The sequence below is a fragment of the Elgaria multicarinata genome, chromosome 3 (genome assembly GCF_023053635.1).
Source record: "Elgaria multicarinata webbii isolate HBS135686 ecotype San Diego chromosome 3, rElgMul1.1.pri, whole genome shotgun sequence".
Taxonomy (NCBI): Eukaryota; Metazoa; Chordata; class Lepidosauria; order Squamata; family Anguidae; genus Elgaria; species Elgaria multicarinata.
The window spans coordinates 99,201,002-99,220,252 of NC_086173.1; the positions used below are offsets into that span (position 1 = coordinate 99,201,002).

Below are 19,251 nucleotides of genomic sequence, written 5' to 3' on the forward strand. Positions count from 1 at the left end.
GAAACTGAACTTTAGACTACATGGCATTGTAGTCTTGTCCAAATTCTGATTCCCTGAATTGACATTCAATATCTGGCAGATCAGTTAACTGGATTTTAATAAAAATTAGTGTGATATAGTGTCGACTGGAATGAATGTCTGTTTTGTTTTTATGGCCCTCCTGTTAAGCCTACCTAATGTCGTATTAATTTATTTGTTTCATAATTTTTTATTGTAAGTGTCCATATTTGCTGCAGTGTATCTACCATAAATTTTTACGTTTTTATAGTTTGTAAACGATTTTGAACTTTCTAGCAAAAACATTTAGTACATGTTATAAATAAATAAAATAAGCATAAGCCTACGAAGCAAATGCAGTGTTGCGCCTAATGCTTTTCAACATCACAGTTTTCATCCACTGAACCGATGGCTAGTAGGATACTTCAAGAGGAGGCAAGAAACTGGACAGGTCAAAGACACAAGCATGAAGAATATATCCAATCTTTTCTGTAGGTTTTCCTTGTAGAGGCAAACAACTGAGGTTCAGTATATACCTGATCAAAACCAGTTTCCAAGGAACTGCATAGGTGATAGCGACTGAACGAAGTGAGTGCCTTTCACTTGCGCAATACTGGATCCTTCCCCTCCCCTTTGCAGCCCCCTGTACCCTCCAGAAAACCTCTAGAGGATTGGGGGAAACCTACAAAACTTTGTGGGCTGTGTTTTTTTTGTGGGCTGCAGTGGGAGAGGAGTAAAGGGCAAGGTTCCCAATGTCAGTGATCCCCCACTCCCTGCAGCATTGCAAGACACTTCAGATGAGGCCTTTCCACTGCTACACGGGGGGCCTCAGGACGAAAGAGGCAAAGGGAAAGATCCATTGCCTGAACTTGCCTTCCATTTGCGCATCATGGGATATATGACCGTGTGTGTTTACTTCTGCAGTATGGTTGAAATCCGGTTTGCATACTTGTCGCTACAACCTTCTTGATGTAGGAATAATAGATACTGGGATATGTAGCTTCTAGAATTTTAGATCAAAGCTTACCTTCTCATATATATCTCATTTCATTGTATTTACAGATTTAGGGTGGAGCGATTTTTTTGTAGGTGTAGAATTGCGCCTTTGTCATATATGACGTCGTGCATTTCCGTTCTGGCATTCCTTCCAATTTATTAGCAACAGAACACTGTAGTGATTGTTTCTTTGTACTTCATGTTGAAAAAAGACGCCTTCATATCTTTAGGTAGAGAGCAATGCACAAGTGCCATTAGCTTTTCTAGATTATAATAAGGCATCATCCGAGTGTTCAACACTTTTTATCATAATAATATCAATGACTGAATACGAGTGCAGAGAGGAGAATATCTTAAATTCTTCTAGACTTGCATAGATTGGAACCAACAGATCTGATTACAGAATCTTTGCATAGGCTGTCACAAGTTTTCAGTGCTTAGTATTTCATAAGTTGATTCTAGCTGGTGAAATGTCGCCTATTTTCTTTCACTGTAAAAATTAACATTCCTGATAGTCTCTGAGAGTTGTGTCTCTGCCAGAAGAGGTAGGTTATTAGAGCAAAACGTACAGCTGGATGACTATGTCTGAGAGCATCTTCTTTGAGGTACTGAACCCCTGTTAGCCAAGAGGTCTCCACAGTGAACCCCACAACTGCTTTTTCAACATGCTGGCAATTCTTACCTGTGTGGGAAACTTTCTTTGACGGGAAGTAGTGATCTGGGAAAACAATACAATTAGCTACTTCTTTTTATCTGAAAATTTGTTTTGTTTTTCTACACACATGACCTTACAGGTAGATGTGTATAAAATACCATTTAAGCATATGCCTTGTGTTCAGTTTGAAAGCCAAGCATTTGCCTTGCTAACGTAATGGATATGAGGGTAAACCCTCATGATGCATATTAAGGTGTTAAGATGCATGTGTGAAAAGGTAATGTAGAAAGTAGCCCTAAGACCTGCTGTGTTGGCAAACAAGGTTAGGATAAGGGGTACCAGTATATCAGTACCACATCATAAAAAATGCTGTTATGCACAGGTTTGGCTGTAGTGGCATGGCAATTGGGCAGAAGAGCATTGGCACTTGAGGATCAGTGTGTCAATGTCTTTGCCATTAAATTTGCTCAGTCTGCATATGTATTTATGGACAAAACGTAGTCTGATCATCCCCACTCTCTCAACATACCCTTCAGAGCACATGAGTAGCATTCTCAGGTATATTTCCATAGAAGACAATTCCCTATTTGATCCCTTCTTTGCAGAATTAATGCCTGAGTTTTTTGCCCTGGAGACTCATAACAGTATAGAGCCATTGTGTCTGGAGTGCAGCAGTCACCTTCCCTTTCATAAATTTACAGTGTTTAATTCAGCCAGATGGCTCTTCACCCAATAAGCCCCTATTTGTGTTTTCTGTTATGTTTAGCATGTTAACCATCTCTCTCCCTCTCCCTTCCTCTCTCTTAATTTCAACAGGGAAAGCTTGTTATTGGTGGGAAACAAGTCACCCTGGAATATAGCCAGTCCCCTGAATTTTGGCACTGCAAGCGTGTAAGTATCTGAAAAGAGAATTCTTAAAATTATTTCAGTGGGGAAGAGTCTAGAGATGGAGTTTGTTGGAGATACTCTTATTGGCTTGTTACTTTCTCTAGGAGGAATCTTAAGCCGGTAAGGATCTTGGAGTGATATTCATGCCTTTCTTCTGGAGAAAATAACTGTAGTTATTAAAATGTCTTTTACTTGAATATAGGACCTCCCTAAGGACACAACCTGGGGCCAGGGGGGTGAATCATTGGCAGGGGGAAGGCATGTGCACAACTTAGTTCAGCCTTCCTCAAGCTGGTGCCCTCTAGTTGTTTTGGACTTCAGCTTCCATCAGCCATGGACAATGGTCAGGCATGCTGGAATTGTGGTCCAAAATAGCTGGGGGGAACCAAGTTGGGGAAGGCTGACCCAGACTTTTACTGATTTGAGAATCCTTTTAAATTCTATATTGTTTTAACTTGGTTTATGGTTTAATTTGTTTTTAGCTCTGTATATTTACAATTTTATACTGTATGCTTTTACCTGTATGCTGCCCTGAGATCTTATTGATATAGGGTGGGATATAAATGTTTTAAATAAATAAATTTAAATAAATAAATAAAGTGTACAGGGTATTTCTGAATCATTGTCTGGTCCTAAAATTCCAGTGGTATTTGTTTAAATGTATATGTACTTAAAGCAAGGCATCTGTGGGACTTCAACATATTTTGTAATATATGAGCTCAAGTAAATAATGAGCAGCTGCCTTCTTCTGCTCCTTGGCAGTACTTACTTCATCATTTGGAGAATCATCCCCAACCAGGACACTGGAGGGTCACCAGTTCCCTACACCTGATGTATGCCAATGCCTCTTCATCTCTTTAGTTTTTATGGCTTCTTGTTGTTTTTAACTTGTATGGGTTAAAAACAACAATAGATTTGGGTATTTTCCTTAGAATTGCTCATGAAGCTTTATTAAAGTTTATTACAGGTATAACTGAAATGAATTGCAATAAGTCTCATTGCCAAAGAGGTGTGAGATTTTGTTCCATTGTACACAAGGCCTCTTAATGGTGGTGGGTGCTGTGACCTCCAAACTACGTGACCCCCAAACTACGCATTAGGAGCAGAGATGCATCGGTGCTGTGACTTCCAGTAATGTGGAGCTGGAATAATGCATAATGTGACTTTATCTGCTGCTTTTCAGAGATTGTGGAACACTAACATGATATATACTCATTACCACAGAGATGTAGGTTGGCAGCGCCCATGCATCTAGCTGTAACATGTAGTTTGAGCCTTAGGAAAGCAATATGTTTTGTTTACCAAAGTTCATCAGTTTAGTTCTGCTTATGGACGTCGCAGAGTAGCGTACAGCGACAAAAGCCTTTAAAGTGTCTTGACCTTATGTTGTGCCTCTTTCATTGCAGTGTAACTTGCCTAGGATAGGGTATCGTTCATCCTGTTATTTCTGCAAACTCCCAAGAGATGGTGAGCCTACTTTTGTTTCTGTGTTTGTTAATGTGGGTTGTTATACACAAAGACCGGTGTGAATTCTAAAGGCATGAAGACCTGAGATGCATGTACTACTAAATATTTATTGCCAGAGTTAGATCAGGTTCTGTGCTCCATTCTTCAGATGGCTGACTTAAAACGAGATAAACTCCCAGGAAATAAACACAGGGAAAAAGAAATCTTGGGCTGGACTTGGGACAGCCCTTGAATTTGCACAAATCTTTTTTTGTTTTTGTCTTTTTGGTGTGAGAATGTTACATTCAAGAACTCTTTTCAGTGATAGTGTGCCCAACTGTGAAGAAGGAAAGAAAGCATCCCAGAAGCTGGTGAAAGATAAATTACATTGACTTTTGAGGAACATGTGGCCCTTCTTGGTGCATATCCCAAGATATGGGATGTGTGTCAGTGTGTTCCAATATGTATTTCATTAGTGTAAATCTAAGCAACTATCATGTTCTCAGCTGATGTCTTACTGGCCCGGTTCAGACGACATGCTAAACCATGCTGCTTAACCACAAAATGGTTTATGGAATCCTTAACCATGGTTTACAGTGTCGTCTGACAGATGTTTTCCTTAATAATTTCAGCCGCTAACCACAATGGGCCTGGTTCAGACAACACTCTAAACCATGCTGCTTAGCCACAAAATGGTTAAGGGAATGCATATTCTCTTAACCATTTTGTGGTTAAGCAGCATGGTTTAGTGTGTTGTCTGAACCAGGCCATTGTGGTTTGGCTCACTAACCATGTTTTGCAACGTGGTTAGCAGTAGAAACTATGGCTAAAAGAGCCATCTGACACGTGTCTGTGGTTAACGGGCTGAAATCATAGAGCCTCAAGTATAGAGTGGCCGAAATTGTTGCGGCTGCTCTATACTGCTTCCAAATTCACTGCTCCTGGCTGCTGCTTTGTCTACGCGTCTGCAGAGGCCGCCATTTTGCGTTGTTGGCAAATTTTTACATGCGGGTATGTCTGATTTAACAGGCGCATGTTAAACTCATGTTTACTTCCTCATTGCCCAGCATTTCTTCACTTCATATGATGGCGTCGGCAAAGACACACGTACTGAGTGTGCGTTAATGACCACATTGTGAAACTTGAGCTGCGCGCGGGTAAATACCTTGTATTCAGTCCCACGGTGCTCGTATCTATGGCTTGGCCTTGAGAGCTCTGCAGTGCTAGGTGCGGATCTCGCACTCAAACTCCAGTAGCCAAAACACTATTCCTCTGCTGGTGATTAGCATGACGCTGGGAAGAAAGCTTGAATTAGCACAGTTGGTGGTCAGCCAGAGTTAGCGCTCCCGCTAAACAAATTTTACAGCCTTTGAAGGCTGTGTCCCTTCCTATCAATTAGCAAGCACAGCTCGCAAAATCAATAGCAACCTCTTATTATTTATTATTTATTTATTAATTACATTTCTATACCGCCCAATAGCCGGAGCTCTCTGGGCGGTTCACTGTCAGGGCCAATAAACAGTACTGCTTCACATTTGTCTCTGGTGATTGCTCTGATAGCACCCAATTAGCATTAGCTCATTGAGAATTGACTCCCGATAGGAAGACCCACCTCCCCGTTTGCCATGTCGGAGGAAGGGGCTGGCTCGCAAATGTTGTATTCAGATGAGGGCTCTGATGAATCACCTCACCTATAACGCCCATCAAGCCCAATGGAAGAAGGGAGGAGCCACCAGCTGTAGGGCAGAAAAGAAAGAAATCGAAGGCCTGGACAGAGCAGGCGTTGCATTGCCTCATTGCACTGTGGGGAACCAAAGAGGCACAGACAATAGTGAATTCTGGGACTGGGACATAGAAATAGAGGATGCATTATGAAATTTAGTGCTGGGGGAAAATCCCATTTAAATTAGTATCTATTAATATGAGGGAACAAGCTTTGACGGTTCTTCAAAAAAAATAAAATAAAAAAAAATGGAACATGACCCCTGTTCGTTTAGCACACATTCACCAGGAATTGACAAGATTGTGCCGGAGGGGATGTAAGGAACCAGGTACCACCCAGCATATGTGGTGGTCCTGTGTAAAAGTGGCAAAATTTTGGACTGAAGTCTTCGGTGAAATGGATAAGGTACTTGGGCAGCAGTTGGAGAGAACACCAGAGTTGGCACTTTTAGGACTATTTCTGGGAAACAACAAAAACTGCTCCTTTAAGCCATTGGCTGGATTTTTGTTGGCGGCAGCCAGACTGGTCATTGATCAATTTTGGAAGGACCTAAAAGGAGTTTCATTGGATGATGCCTGGTGGACTCGGGTTTGGAAGATTGCCTTATCTGAAAAATTAACAAACAAGTTACAATTGGCAAAATTCGCTATGTATTGGTATCAATTTATTGTGTATGTTGCCAACACTCAATTTCAAAACACTTTGCCTGTAGCATATCGGTCTGTCTGGTTCATGCGAATAATATATTTTGTATTTTTCTGCCTTCATTTATTATAATTACTGAATGCTTGGACTATCGCATGTAGGGGGTTGGGGGGAGGAAATAGTGTGTTAATTTTCAAAATACAATAAAATATGGGGAGAAAAAGGTGCCAAGAGATTCCAACATGAGAGGTTGTCAAGAGAAAGGATCGTATTTACACACGTGGTGGGAATGTAAATTTGTACAAAAATTATGGAAAATGGTGTTTAATGAGATAAAAGAAATTATAGGAATGGAGATAGAAGAGACACCAATTGTGGCATTGTTATCAGTGTATGGAGAATTGAAATGTAATCAAGAGATAAAAGAAGTAATAACGAATTTGTTAACAGCTGCAAGATTAATGATTCCCAGGAACTGGAAGGTTCAAGGGGATTATCATATAGAAGATTGGTATAAAGAAATATGGAATATTGCTATTAATGATAAATTAACATGTAATATCAGAGTCAGAAGAGGAATGATTAAAATGAATGATTTTGAAGCAATATGGAAACAGTTTTTGGACTTGTATTATTAAGGGGGAGAGGGAAAACACCTCCAGAGGAATTAATGAGATTTTGGAAATCAGAATAAGATCCCTGGGTGGGGGGAGCACGTTAATGTTAATCAATGATTAAATAGAATTAAGTAAAGAATATATGTTTATTAATTTTTTAGTATGTATTATGGGGTATTACTTTATATTGTATTGTTTGTATTGTTTAGAAGTTTGGTTATTATGTAGTTATAGAAAAAATCAATTAAAAAAAAAGATTCCAACATGATGGTTTTGCCTATACAAGATATCCAACCGAGTAAGCTATTTCTCAAGCCAGACTGTACTAAAATGAGAAATTACTTTCACCTCTGTGCTTCTCATCAAACACAAATAAAGCCTTTAAAAGGAAGAAAAATATTTTTAAAAAGTAGATTAAAAAAAAGAAAGAAAGAAATAGTGAATTCTCTGAAGCATGAGTAGGTGTTTCCTTGGTTCTCCACCAATCTTCAGAAGGGGGCTACACCCGCACTCCTAGGCAGTGCAGGGAGAAGTTAAATGCTCTGAAGAAGACATTCAAGGCAACTGTCGCTCACAACCAGCCGTCTGGAGTAGTTCCTAAGATTATACCGTTCTACGACAAATTGGCCCGAATTCTGATTGAGAGGAGGGACGTCACACCATGGCACACTGCTGGAAGCGGTGTGCCAAGTTCTCAGCCACCAAGGACAAGAGCTCGCCTGCAGCTCATACCACCCACTCCTGACTCAGGAGCAATTCCAAGGGGCAGAAAGGCGACGCAGAAGACTCCTTTAGGGCAGGCTAAGCAAGCTGCAGACCCAATGGAGGGCCCCTCTGCACAGCCGCTCCCACGCACTTCCCCACCACCTTCTCCAGCACAACTTCCCCTGCAACCTCCTCTAGTGCCACCTGCTCCAAGAGCTGATAGTAACCCACCGCCTGTGCTTCATCCTACGGAACTGCGCACTCTCACAGATGATGAATTTATGGAGATGTCCAGCCACACCCTCTTAACCCTGGAGCGCAAAATGTCGCAGGAGTTGGATGATGAGTTCAGTGCATTTGATCTGGATTGGTGGAGCCTACTGCCAGAGATCCCTCCTGTCTCCCCAGGCTCACCGGAGACCCCACCTTGTCCAACACCAGTGCCCCCCCTCGTAATACCACAGGGGGCAGGGGGCCAATGCTAGCAATGCCATCACCACGGGGGGTGGGGGGAGGCAATGTCAGCAGTGCTGCCACCATGGTGGAGGAGTGGGGAGGCCAGTGCCTACTGTACCAGAGGAGCAGGAAGACGACAGTGATGACAATGGTGGTGCCGGGGGTGATGGAAAACGGGGGGCTTCCTGCACCACAGCCTCCCATTCCAGCTCCACTGGAAAGGCTGTCTGCTCCCCAGCCGGAAGGTGCGCTACCCCAGCCTGAGGGCCAACCAAACCCGCCCGCTGGAGGGGGCCCTGTGCCAGAAGAGGAGCCACCAATCCTCTCTAATGCAGAGAGTTGTCAAATGCGCCGCCAGAACCGCACAGCAGACCAGCTGTAGGTTTCAAAGGATCTTGTGGATGCCACGGTTTCCTCCGCACAGGAGACTCGTGCTCTGCTGCGGAAGATGTATGACAAGGAAGATCAGCGTCGGACAAGTGAGAGAGCAATGCGCATCTGGTTGACCAGAACTGTTGGTGACAGCATCAAGGAGTGTGCACAGGCAATTTGCGAATCCGGACTGGTGTTTGAGCAAGCCATGACTGCAGGCACCGAGGAGATGAGAAGCCAGACTGATGCCATTATGGCTCTCACTGCTGCCCTTATGCCATTATGCTCCATCTGCCCCCCCCCCCCCCGCTCCAGCCTATAATGCCTACCACTATCCTCCTCCAGGAGCATTTCCACATCTGCCTCCCCCACATCTGCCACCAGGGCCACCGCCTGAGGTGGTCGTACCACGCAGCCCTGCGCCACAGAGAAGGATGTCAACCAGACGTCACTGAACAACGGTGAGGCTGTGGCCTAAAGTGTCACCACTTTCATTACTGTATTAACTTGGTAGTGTGCTAGCTGTGGAGGTGTTGCTATGCACCCCTGTAGCTATGGCAGTTGCCAGCCTGATACCTTCTCTCCCCCAAAGTGTCTGCGATGTACAGCAAGGTCTTTGTGTTCTGAGGTGTCAAGGCCATAACTTATGAGCTAACTTGCAACAAAGTTTACGTCTCCCAAGGTATTATTAGTATAGCGTGGTCACTATTTATTTATTTATTTTATTGCATTTATATACCACCCCATAGCCGAAGCTCTCTGGGCAGTTCACATAAGGTAAAACATTTAAAAACAATATACAAAATATGCCACAGTCAGAGGTCGATGTGCAGTATCTTGAACATGCCCACCCTAAGAAGCAGGCAGCGCCTCACTATGAAGCTTGTCATTGCATTGAGCCGGATCATTAGACGGCTCCAATGGTTGCAGATGAGAGGTTAGTGCAACATCGCAGTGGTGGGTAAGAGACGACTAATAATTGGGACAGGGGTAAAGTGCCCTGTCACTTATTAATCTATTCTTTACAGAGCGGCGAAGTCATTGGGGAGCCATGCAGCAACGCTTGAATTTTGTGGAGCGACGCCACAGGACTTTAGAAGACCTGGACTTTAGAAGACCTGGACACAGACAGTACAGACGCCCATCGAAGCACGTGTTGTAGTAATAGTGGCAGTGCATGAGTTAACTGAAGCGGCCCGGCCGCTTCTCCTAGCACCCTCCTCCTCTGTAATTCGCTGTAATTAGATGACGTTATAAGAATTGGGGACAAAGGGGAAATCATGAAGGGATTTTGCAATGTCGGCTTTCCCCGTACGACAGGCCCTTTAGATGCCAGCCACATTAGAATACTAGCGCCACATGGCCATGGGGAAGGTACTACAACCGTAAACAGTTTACAGCATGTCATTACAAGCCTTGGTCGATGCTAGAGGCATGAGATTCCATGACACATGGAATCTGTGGAATTTTTGGAACTCTACCTTGGCTGACAAGCTGTCTTCAGGCAAGATGTTCAAAAGTCCGCCAGCAATGATTTGTGGCACCTCTAATAAGCCCCTAATTATTGCAGACCAGGGCTGTGCCCTGCACCCATGGCTCATGACTCCGTACCGTGCTCCTAGGCAAGCCAAGCAGCGAAATTACAATTTCTACCACAGCAGGGCGAGGCTAGTGGTGGAGAGGGCATTTGGATGCCTGAAATCTAGGTGGCGTTCCTTATTCTCTGCCCTATGCGTTGACGATGACATCGTTGCTGGAATGATCTCCCCGATGAGGCTTGCCTGGCGCCAACATTGTTATCTTTTCGGCACCAGGACAAGACTTTTCTCTTTTCCCAGGCAATTAACATATGCTGAGTTTGTTTGCCCTTACTTGACCCCAGAATAGTTGTTTAAAAGGATATTGTTGTTTTTATGTTCTTGATGGTTTAAAATTTTGTATACTTGTTTTTAATGTTCACTGTTTTTAACTTCTGAAAACCACCCAGAGAGCTTCTGCTATGGGGCGGTATATAAATGTAATAAAATAAATAAATAAATCATTGCTGATGTGATAGTAACATGCAGCATTTTGCATAACATCTGTGAGTCAAAGGGGGACGTGCTGCTAGTCGATCACCCCGCTCTGCCTGGACCTGCCGCTGATGCAGATGCAGTCCCTGTCCAGCGTCGTAATCCGCAGAGAGATGCCCCAAACCAAGCACCAAATGTACCTCGGGGGGAGAGGAGAGAGGCAGTAATCATACGTGGGAAAATAGCAGATTCGATAGGGGATCATTACCCCCATGTCGGATGAGGAGGGCAAATTGACAGCTGTGATGTGTGAATTACTTTTAAGTGCTGCTTGAATATGTGTACATGCTAAGGGCAAATAGACTACGGCTGTAGCTTATGTACTGATTACTTTTATGCATACATACATCAATAAAGGCTTTTTATTTCTATATGCTCTCCATTTGTGTTCTACCCAATAGCATTGGCTGGGGAATGGGGAAGGCATTGCTATAGCAGTAATCCAATCCATTAAAAGAGCGTAAGTGCTTGGGGGACAGCTCATCACCACGGACGACACACTGGAAATGGCTGCGGGAGGCGTACTATAACGGGGGATCACCAACATGGCGGACGGCATTGGCAGGCACAGCACACACACACACACAAAATGGCTGCTAGAGCCGTGCAATAATGGGGAGTGGCAAACATGGTGGATGGCAGTAGTAGGCACTGTAGACACGCTCAAAATAGCCGCGGGAGGGAGACGGTACCACCGCCACACCTTCTAATGACCACATCATCGCTGTCATAACTGCTTGCCTCAAGAAACGAAGCATATCACTGCTACTTCAGCGATACAGGATGATGAGCAGGACCGCCCATGAATCACTATACCAATGGAGGATTTACCCATAAATATGTAAGTTTACATGGTAGTTCAAGCTAAAATGGCGGCCGCTACTGCATGGGCTCATTACGCACTGAATTCTGGAATACGGGGAGGAGCACTTGGAGGACTCACGCCCTCCACTAACCGCATTGTGGTTAGCGTGTGGTTAAGGAAATATTAACCACAAAAGGGTTAACGGTGTCGTCTGCACCCATTTTGCATGTGGTTAGCATTAACCACAGCTGACCATGGTTTACTTAACCACAAAGCTAAGAGTGTCGTCTGAACCGGGCTCAAAGGTGGACAGCCAAACCAAAAGTGATTTAATGGTATATGTAAGACCAGATCTAAGAGAGAACAGTTTTAAAATAGTGGTTATTCCTGTCATGGCTTCATTAATGTTTGGTTTGCCTAGTAACAGAAGAGAAAGTTGAAAAGGGGGAGGAAGAGTTACCTGAAGAACCAACGCCAGAGGAAGAACCTCTTGAGGAGGCTACTCCACCACAAGAACTTGCTCCTCAGAAGCCTGTGTTGGAGCAGCAGTGCCAGCCTCAGGAACCTGAACCTAAAAAGAAGGATGAAATCAGGGAACAGTGGCCTTCACAAGAAAGGAAAAGGGACTCTGAAATGTATCCACCCCGAAAGGAAAACCAAGAACGTAGTTCAAGAAAAGCCACTGACACCAAACACCAGGAGGACGAGAGTAAAAGTAAGTTGTATATACATGCATGTTGCCTTCGTTACTTTCATAATGGGCATTTGCATTTGAGTTACTTCTACATAGATGCTTAAATCCCGGCCAGCAATCTAGTATTTTGTTGTTAATTGATTTTGTCACTTAGCCTCCACGGCAACTGATCCTAGAAAAGATTAGTGCACACATCCTCCCGAAGTAATCTTTCTTTTTCTCCTTGCGTTACTTTTCACAGCGATTATGTTAAAACGCATCCCTCGCTTCACTCCACCGGAAGTGATTGTGGGGCTTCTGGCACCATATGTCCGTCTCTCCACTTCAAGTGTCCGTGTGATGAAGAACAAAGCTGGTCGGATGGGCTACACCTATGGCTTCATTGAATTGGACTCTCATGCTGTATGTTGTCAATCACACACATACACATCCTTCTCTAGCAAACAGTGGCTGCATTCACACATAAAACTAAGCTAAACCATGGTTAGCATTATGAGGATGAGCCTGTGTAAGCCTCAGGTTTGCACCCCTCTTGCCTTCCAGTGCGGCTGTAAGGAGAATATCAGAAGCTTCTGTTTTTGATTGCATCCAAAGCCTGTTTACTGAAACAAGCCAGCTTCCTAAACAGCAGTTTGAAGTTGGCTTATTTTAGTAAATCATGGTTAAAACTAGGTGTAGTTTGTCTGGGTTTGTATATAATGCCAAACTGCAGTTAGTCAAAAATAGAACTGGAGACTTCCATACACTTTGCAGTCAGACTGGGGGGAGCACATGAGCCCAAAGCTTGCACATCCTTGAAACACTAAGCCATGGTGCGAGCATAGCCAGTGAGTACTATATGGTGACCTAGGATCTTCTCACATTACTATAGTAATCCTTCTAGATGTATGCAATGTTGTGGTGGTGGTTTATTTCTATACTGCCCAATAGCCGAAGCTCTCTGGGTGGTTTACAACAATTCATAAGGCAATAAAACTCAGCATTAAAAATACAACATAAAATACATCATAACAATTTACTATTACCATTATTATGCTATTCTGGCTGCTCAGACTATGTCTTTCAAAACGAATGGCGCAGGCTTAGTTCTTCTGCAAGCAACTGAAGGATATAATTGAACGTTTATGTACTTTGACAACACAATAAGCCCACCAGACACGGGTTCAATGTTCAGAATAGCTGCCTGCATGTGCCACAACCCACTGCAGCTTAAATAAGCCATGGTGGGCTCTGGTGATTGTGCAAAGTGGCTCATTATGTCTCAGAGCAGCTGGTGTCAGGAGGGTCTAATGACCAGGTCAGGGAAACTAGACTCTTGCTTGGAGCAGCAGAGCACACTTGGACTTGGGAAGGATTCTGGGTGTGGCAACTGATTTCTTGCTTAGTAGTTCAAAGTTGTCTCCTTTTCCTCCTAAATGGCCTTTTCTCTCCTCAGGAGGCCCTCCGGTTAGTGAAGGTTTTACAAGATCTGGATCCTCCAATCAGCATTGATGGACGTGCTGTGGATGTAAACCTAGCCACAGGAAAAAGGAGGTAACGGAGACCTCACAAAATCATTTGCTCTATTGACACCATGTTAACATAACTGTTTCATTAGAACCTAAATGTACAGACTGAGGAGAGTTTTAGGCAGGGTATTTTTGAAAAAAAGAAAATAACTTGTGGTGATATTATGGTTGTAAGGAGTTGAATCTCATTGTTAGGAGCAGTTGCTATCAAACTCAACTCGTAGTTCCTTCTGTAACACATTAATCACTTTGGCCATGGTATGGTGCATCTAAGCCACTTGGAGGGTGGGTTCAGTGAATAAGAATGACAGCTGGCTGAACAAAGAACAAGCTATAAAGCTAATTGCAATACTACTTTGATCACGGAAGATTTATGGCAAAACATCCCCTAGAGATCGGATGCCTCTACTTCTCTTTGAAGGAGGAGTTCTGAAGATGTTGGAATATTCTGTCCTGTCCTGGCAGGTGCTGTAAGAATACCATAATATACTATATTTTATTCACTCTTTTGTAGACCAACTGGCCCAAAGAATTTGCTGTTACAGGAAGCAAAATTAACACCTGCCATGCATGTAGCATGTTCATTGCTCTTAAATTAGTATTAACTTATGTTCTTCTCTTTCTGTTGCTAGGAATGAATATGGAGACCAGGGTGATAATCCCCGCTTCAGCCAGGTACACTTGTAGTGTAATCCATGTTGGCACTCGGAGGGCATTGGTTATTGCTTCTCAGCTGTGCTGAGACCGAAGGATTAAATAATTGGCCTTTCCAGTGTTTGCTGGCATTCTTAAATGTTTCACAGAAGTTGCTGAAAATTAGGTTTTGTTGTTTTGCTCCAGTGACCTGTGGACTGTAATCAGGAAAGGACTCAAGTCAAATTCCAAGTAAAATAAATGTGAAAGTTTTATTGTTATTACAGCAAATGGTTATATCACACACATAAACACACTCATTGTCTCACTCTCACCAATACAACTGTAAAGAATCAAAATAAATATTTCTCATATTTATGTGTATACTATAAACTGCAGTATATACGCAAAGTAAACTGTAAGTAAAGCATAATATTAGGAAACTTGATAGATCTCAGGTGTCTAATCAGGGAAAGATTCCTAGGCTCATGGCCGTAAAAATTAGACCACCATGCCACCTGCAATAAGACATATCCATCCTTGTTTTTCTTCCCATTATCTCATGTCTAAACAAGGCCTATTCATAGCGATTAATATGTCTTCCTTGCCAAGGACAAGAGTCTTTGCTTTTCCCTCCAAACCAAAGACAGTATGTGTGGCTGCTTGATGAAGCAAACTCAGATCCATTTTTTTTCCTGCATTCTGTATTCCATGGCTACAGCAGGCTAAGTAGGACCAGACTAAGACCAGGTTTTCACAATCAAAACAGCTCGTTGTGGGTTGTTTAAACCATGGTGAGCCATGGCACATGCCAGTGTATGCTAACTAGCATTTTGCATATTCAGCCCCCACCCGGGAGTTGTCATTGCATCCGAACCCAGTCAACATGGATTATGTGAGGGTTAAATAACCCTCACGTAACCCATGGCACAATATTTTGATTGTATGAACCAGCCCTAATAGTTGCTCCGGGGAAAGTTACCTGTACTTTAAAGTACTGGTTCAGATGACTGCTTCTCACACCCTCCTGCCAGATGAGCTGAAAAAGATCCTCTCTTCTGGAGAGACTGGAAAACTAGGCATTTCTATACTGCACATCTGATCTGAATGAGAAACTTTGGATGTTGATAGGTGGCTACTTATTCACCTTCCTGAGCTTATTCCTCTAGCCCAGAAAAGAATATATAATTGTACTTGGTTACATGTTAATTTGGTGCATGCAAATTAGTCTGGAATGCTTTGAGTAATAGGGAAATGTCCACCACATGTTTTGCTTTCTAGGTTTATATTTTTAAGTGTCTTTTGTGTTTTAGGGCAAACGGGGCATGAGTGACAGGAGAGGTGCTGACTCACAGAAACGAAGATCAGAGTGTAAGACACAACCTCGTTTTCTTGTTATTTTGTTCTTGTCACTTCATAATTATTTATTATGAGAACTCGGTATCACTATTCCATATTTAAAATGTTCATTATCTAGGATGGTTGACATTTCCCATTAAAACCAAAATCGTTGCTAGTCCTCTTTTTAAAAATGGTTGTGCTTTAAAACAAGATGAGAAGTGTAGAGTAGTCTCACCTTTTCTGTTTTAAGACGGTGTGTTGGCCATCTGAGACTTTTCAGTGAAATTGTGTGTTGATCCTATGATAGACTTCTATTTGGACTATAAAATCTTCCAAGATTTTTTTCCTGACTTGAAAAATTCAGCCAGAGTCACCTGCTCCTTACAAAATATTTGGATTAAAATTTCATCAACCAGAGTATTTTAGCAACATAATTTTTACTCCAATTAATGCTTTTCTTTTAGGACTGGCCTACATGGTTAAAGCAGCCTGTCTCAGTTGGCAGACTTGGGGGAATCAGTAAAGGGCAGCAAATTGTTAACTATTTAATTTATCTTCATTACCCTAGTGGCAGCTTCTGCATTTTCTGCCAAAGGCTCCAGAATGTCTTGGACCACTACTGCTTTATTTACGGATGTGTGTCGTCTATGGAATCATATGACCTCTTCCCTTATTTCTTTCCCTTCAGCTTCTTCCGATGTGTCAACGTTTATTTATGACCCAGACACTGGAAACTATTTTGACCCCATAACTGGGGTATACTATGATCCCAATACTCAGGTGAGAGTAGGTACATGAGTACACCCACTTTGCCATTTTGTTACCAGGAAAAGTTGTTCTGTAAACATTTGTCAATTATCTTTGTCCAGAGAGAAGTACCGATGGGCCGAGAAGCGTCTCCATCTCCACCACCTCCTAGCGGAAGGAGGCGTAAGAGCCAGGAAAGGACAAGTGAAAGAGATGAGACATCCAGTAGAGATAACAGAGAGAGAAGAGACAGACACAGAAATAAGTCGGCCAAGGTAGATACCTGTTACGAGATCGCTGTTATGAACTGTGCCATTTGCATAGTCTTAATCTAGTTAGAAGGACTAAGGATTAATGCTACTATAGCTAAAGCTTCCCAGTACAACTAGGGAAATGTAGGAACTTGCAAAATAGGCACTGGGTAGAGTTTATCTTAATGTATAGATGATCCCGTTTCCTTTCCAGTTTATAATCCTTCTTAGCCACCCAACATTTCATGAGCAAAAAAGCCCCTTTTGAACACAGAAACAAGCAGAATAAAAAGTCTTTCGAAAGAGAGACCCAAAGGCAAAGCATCATTAAACTTAGGCTTTTATTTAAAAAAAAAACAAGCAAAGCAACTGAACTATGAAAACATAGATTTGTAGGTATAATACAAATAATTGAACTGTCAAGATGGTAAGATGTGGATCAAGCCACCTCAGTTTACACAATATTTTTTTTAAAAAAAATGGCCTCAAAGGTCGATTCACTTTAGAGAGCATAGAATACTTGTTTGTCTTCTTTGACAAGTGAGACAAATCTAATTCACATCCAGAACTGAGAGTTCCGAGAGAGGGATTATGAAGCCCGTCCATGGGCACAGTCAAATAGCCTGGCATGCCTGTCAGGTCTCTTTGAAGATAAAGTTCTGAGAGTGGCAAAGCTTAGCCTTCTGGCTTTCAAACAGCTTGATAAATAGCAGAATTATCTAGCTTAATTCTTTTATTGGAAATGTAAATAAGATGCCTAGATACATCAATATTTCATATGCTTCTCTGATAAGATGGATGTAAAAATAGGATTGCAAGTAGACAGGATATAAAATCTGTTCAGGCTCTGACAACAAAATCCCCAAATGGATGCAGTGTCCTTGTCCTTGTTTTAAAGCAGGTTTGACTTGGTCTGAATGGGGAGGTGCAACACTTATTAAATTCTAGGATGGAAACTGGTTTGGGAGGGAAACCAGAAGTATACTTTTCAACATCACATACAGCCAAAAGCTGGCATCTCACCGCTTTGCATCTGACCCCCTCTTGAAAGCTTTGGCACTGTAATTGCTAAGCATTTAGCCAGCTACACAACCCCATGTGTACACCCCTCTAATTCTCACCCATGGCTTCTTACACTTGAGAATTGAAGGCAAAAAAGATGCCAGCTAAAGATGGCAAGAGTGGAATAGAACAAGGAAACAAGTTTCTTGCACTGGTCCTTCTAAAGGAACCACGGTGGGGGGCGGGGAGGGGAGAGAAGCAAAGTTATTAGTAGGAATTATAAGTTGTGAAGGAAATGATGGGGAAGCCCAAATAATAATAATGATGATGATGATGATGATGATGATGATAATGATAAATTTATTACCTGCCTCTCCCTCTGGATCGAGGCGGGGAACAACACTAAATAAAATATAATACATAAAATGAGTTAAAAGAGCATTTAAAACCAATGCAATTTAAGTTTTAATTCTCAATCTTAATGTTTCAGAATGAGTCCCAAGAGGAGAAATTTCCTGCCGAAGACGTCTTTAAAAAGCCACTACCTCCATCATTGAAAAAGGAAGAGAGTGCACCCCCGGTAAGAAGATTTTATTTATTTATTTATTTATTACATTTTTATACCGCCCAATAGCCGAAGCTCTCTGGGCGGTTCAAGAAGACCTTACTTGCCATTTGTCTGCTGGAACAAATTTTTCCTTCTCTGTTTTAATTTTTAACCAGTAATCTTAGCAAGGGTGGTCCTTGATGCCCTACTGAAATTATACAGCTGTACACAGCAGTAAACTAATGAACAAGGATTCTGAGTGGTGTCTCAGGCCTGGTCTACCCATGCAGCAGAATGAGCTGGTAGAGCCCTGAGCTGGTAGAATGGACTGCATACTTCAGAATGCCAGCTTTTTTAATGCTCCCCAACATATAAAAGACTTTCTGCAAGTAATAAAAACAAAATGTGTCCTAACAGATCAGGGGAGAGTCTCTAGTCCAGCCTTTTATTTGCAGGGAGCTTTTTATGCAAAAGCTGTCAATCTGCTGTCAATTTTTGTACTGTCCATTTTACCATCTCAGTCTGCAGAAAGAGCTGATAGACCGAGATGGTAGCATTCACAACCGTACCATACTACTCCAGCTGCAGGTGAGGGAATGAATGCTCTTTCTTGCAAATAACTAGTACTACTCTGTCTGCATGGTGAATTTATTGGCTGCTGGAGTAGGGATCTAAGTTTATATTCATTTGTCTAAAATATGGACTGTATTTTATAACCCCTTTCATTGATATATTTATGTATTTTGTATTAACTGAATTGGTGTTTTCTTAAATATTGAATTGAAAGATTATTTATTGTAGTTTTATTGTAGCATTTTAATAGTTGGAGAATAATTCATATTGTTTTCTGAAATTGTATTTTTTTTAAGGTGTCAGCCACTTTGGGCTTCAATTTGGAGGGAAAAGTAGGGCACAAATAAATTGAAGGAATAAATGTATTCCTTAGAACAACCCTGTAATAGACTGTAATGGATCATCCCTTGTATTGCCCATGAGAGGACTGAGGCTGAGAGAGAAAAGCTTGCCTAAGTCTATCCAGTGAGTTCAAAACTGAGGCGATGACTGAATTCGGACAATCGCAGCGGGGAAGAAGGTCATTGTGCACACCATTTGCATTATTGCCCATGCATGTGTCATCCGAACCAGGCTGT

General features: G+C 42.3%; 1 protein-coding gene across 2 annotated transcripts in view; it reads left to right on the top strand.

Moving 5' to 3' along the window:
• Positions 1-19,251, top strand: part of RBM6 (RNA binding motif protein 6) — a 77,766-nt gene that overhangs the window by 51,981 nt on the left and 6,534 nt on the right. Inside the window, exons 7-16 of one of the 2 annotated variants that reach the window (XM_063121069.1) lie at positions 2,465-2,539; positions 3,943-4,003; positions 11,799-12,092; positions 12,313-12,473; positions 13,507-13,604; positions 14,212-14,254; positions 15,526-15,583; positions 16,242-16,333; positions 16,423-16,575; positions 18,044-18,133. In XM_063121069.1, coding sequence (XP_062977139.1) covers positions 2,465-2,539; positions 3,943-4,003; positions 11,799-12,092; positions 12,313-12,473; positions 13,507-13,604; positions 14,212-14,254; positions 15,526-15,583; positions 16,242-16,333; positions 16,423-16,575; positions 18,044-18,133 — 1,125 coding nt within the window. The remainder of the gene's footprint in view (positions 1-2,464; positions 2,540-3,942; positions 4,004-11,798; positions 12,093-12,312; positions 12,474-13,506; positions 13,605-14,211; positions 14,255-15,525; positions 15,584-16,241; positions 16,334-16,422; positions 16,576-18,043; positions 18,134-19,251) is intronic. The other variant, XM_063121071.1, reaches the window with a different exon arrangement.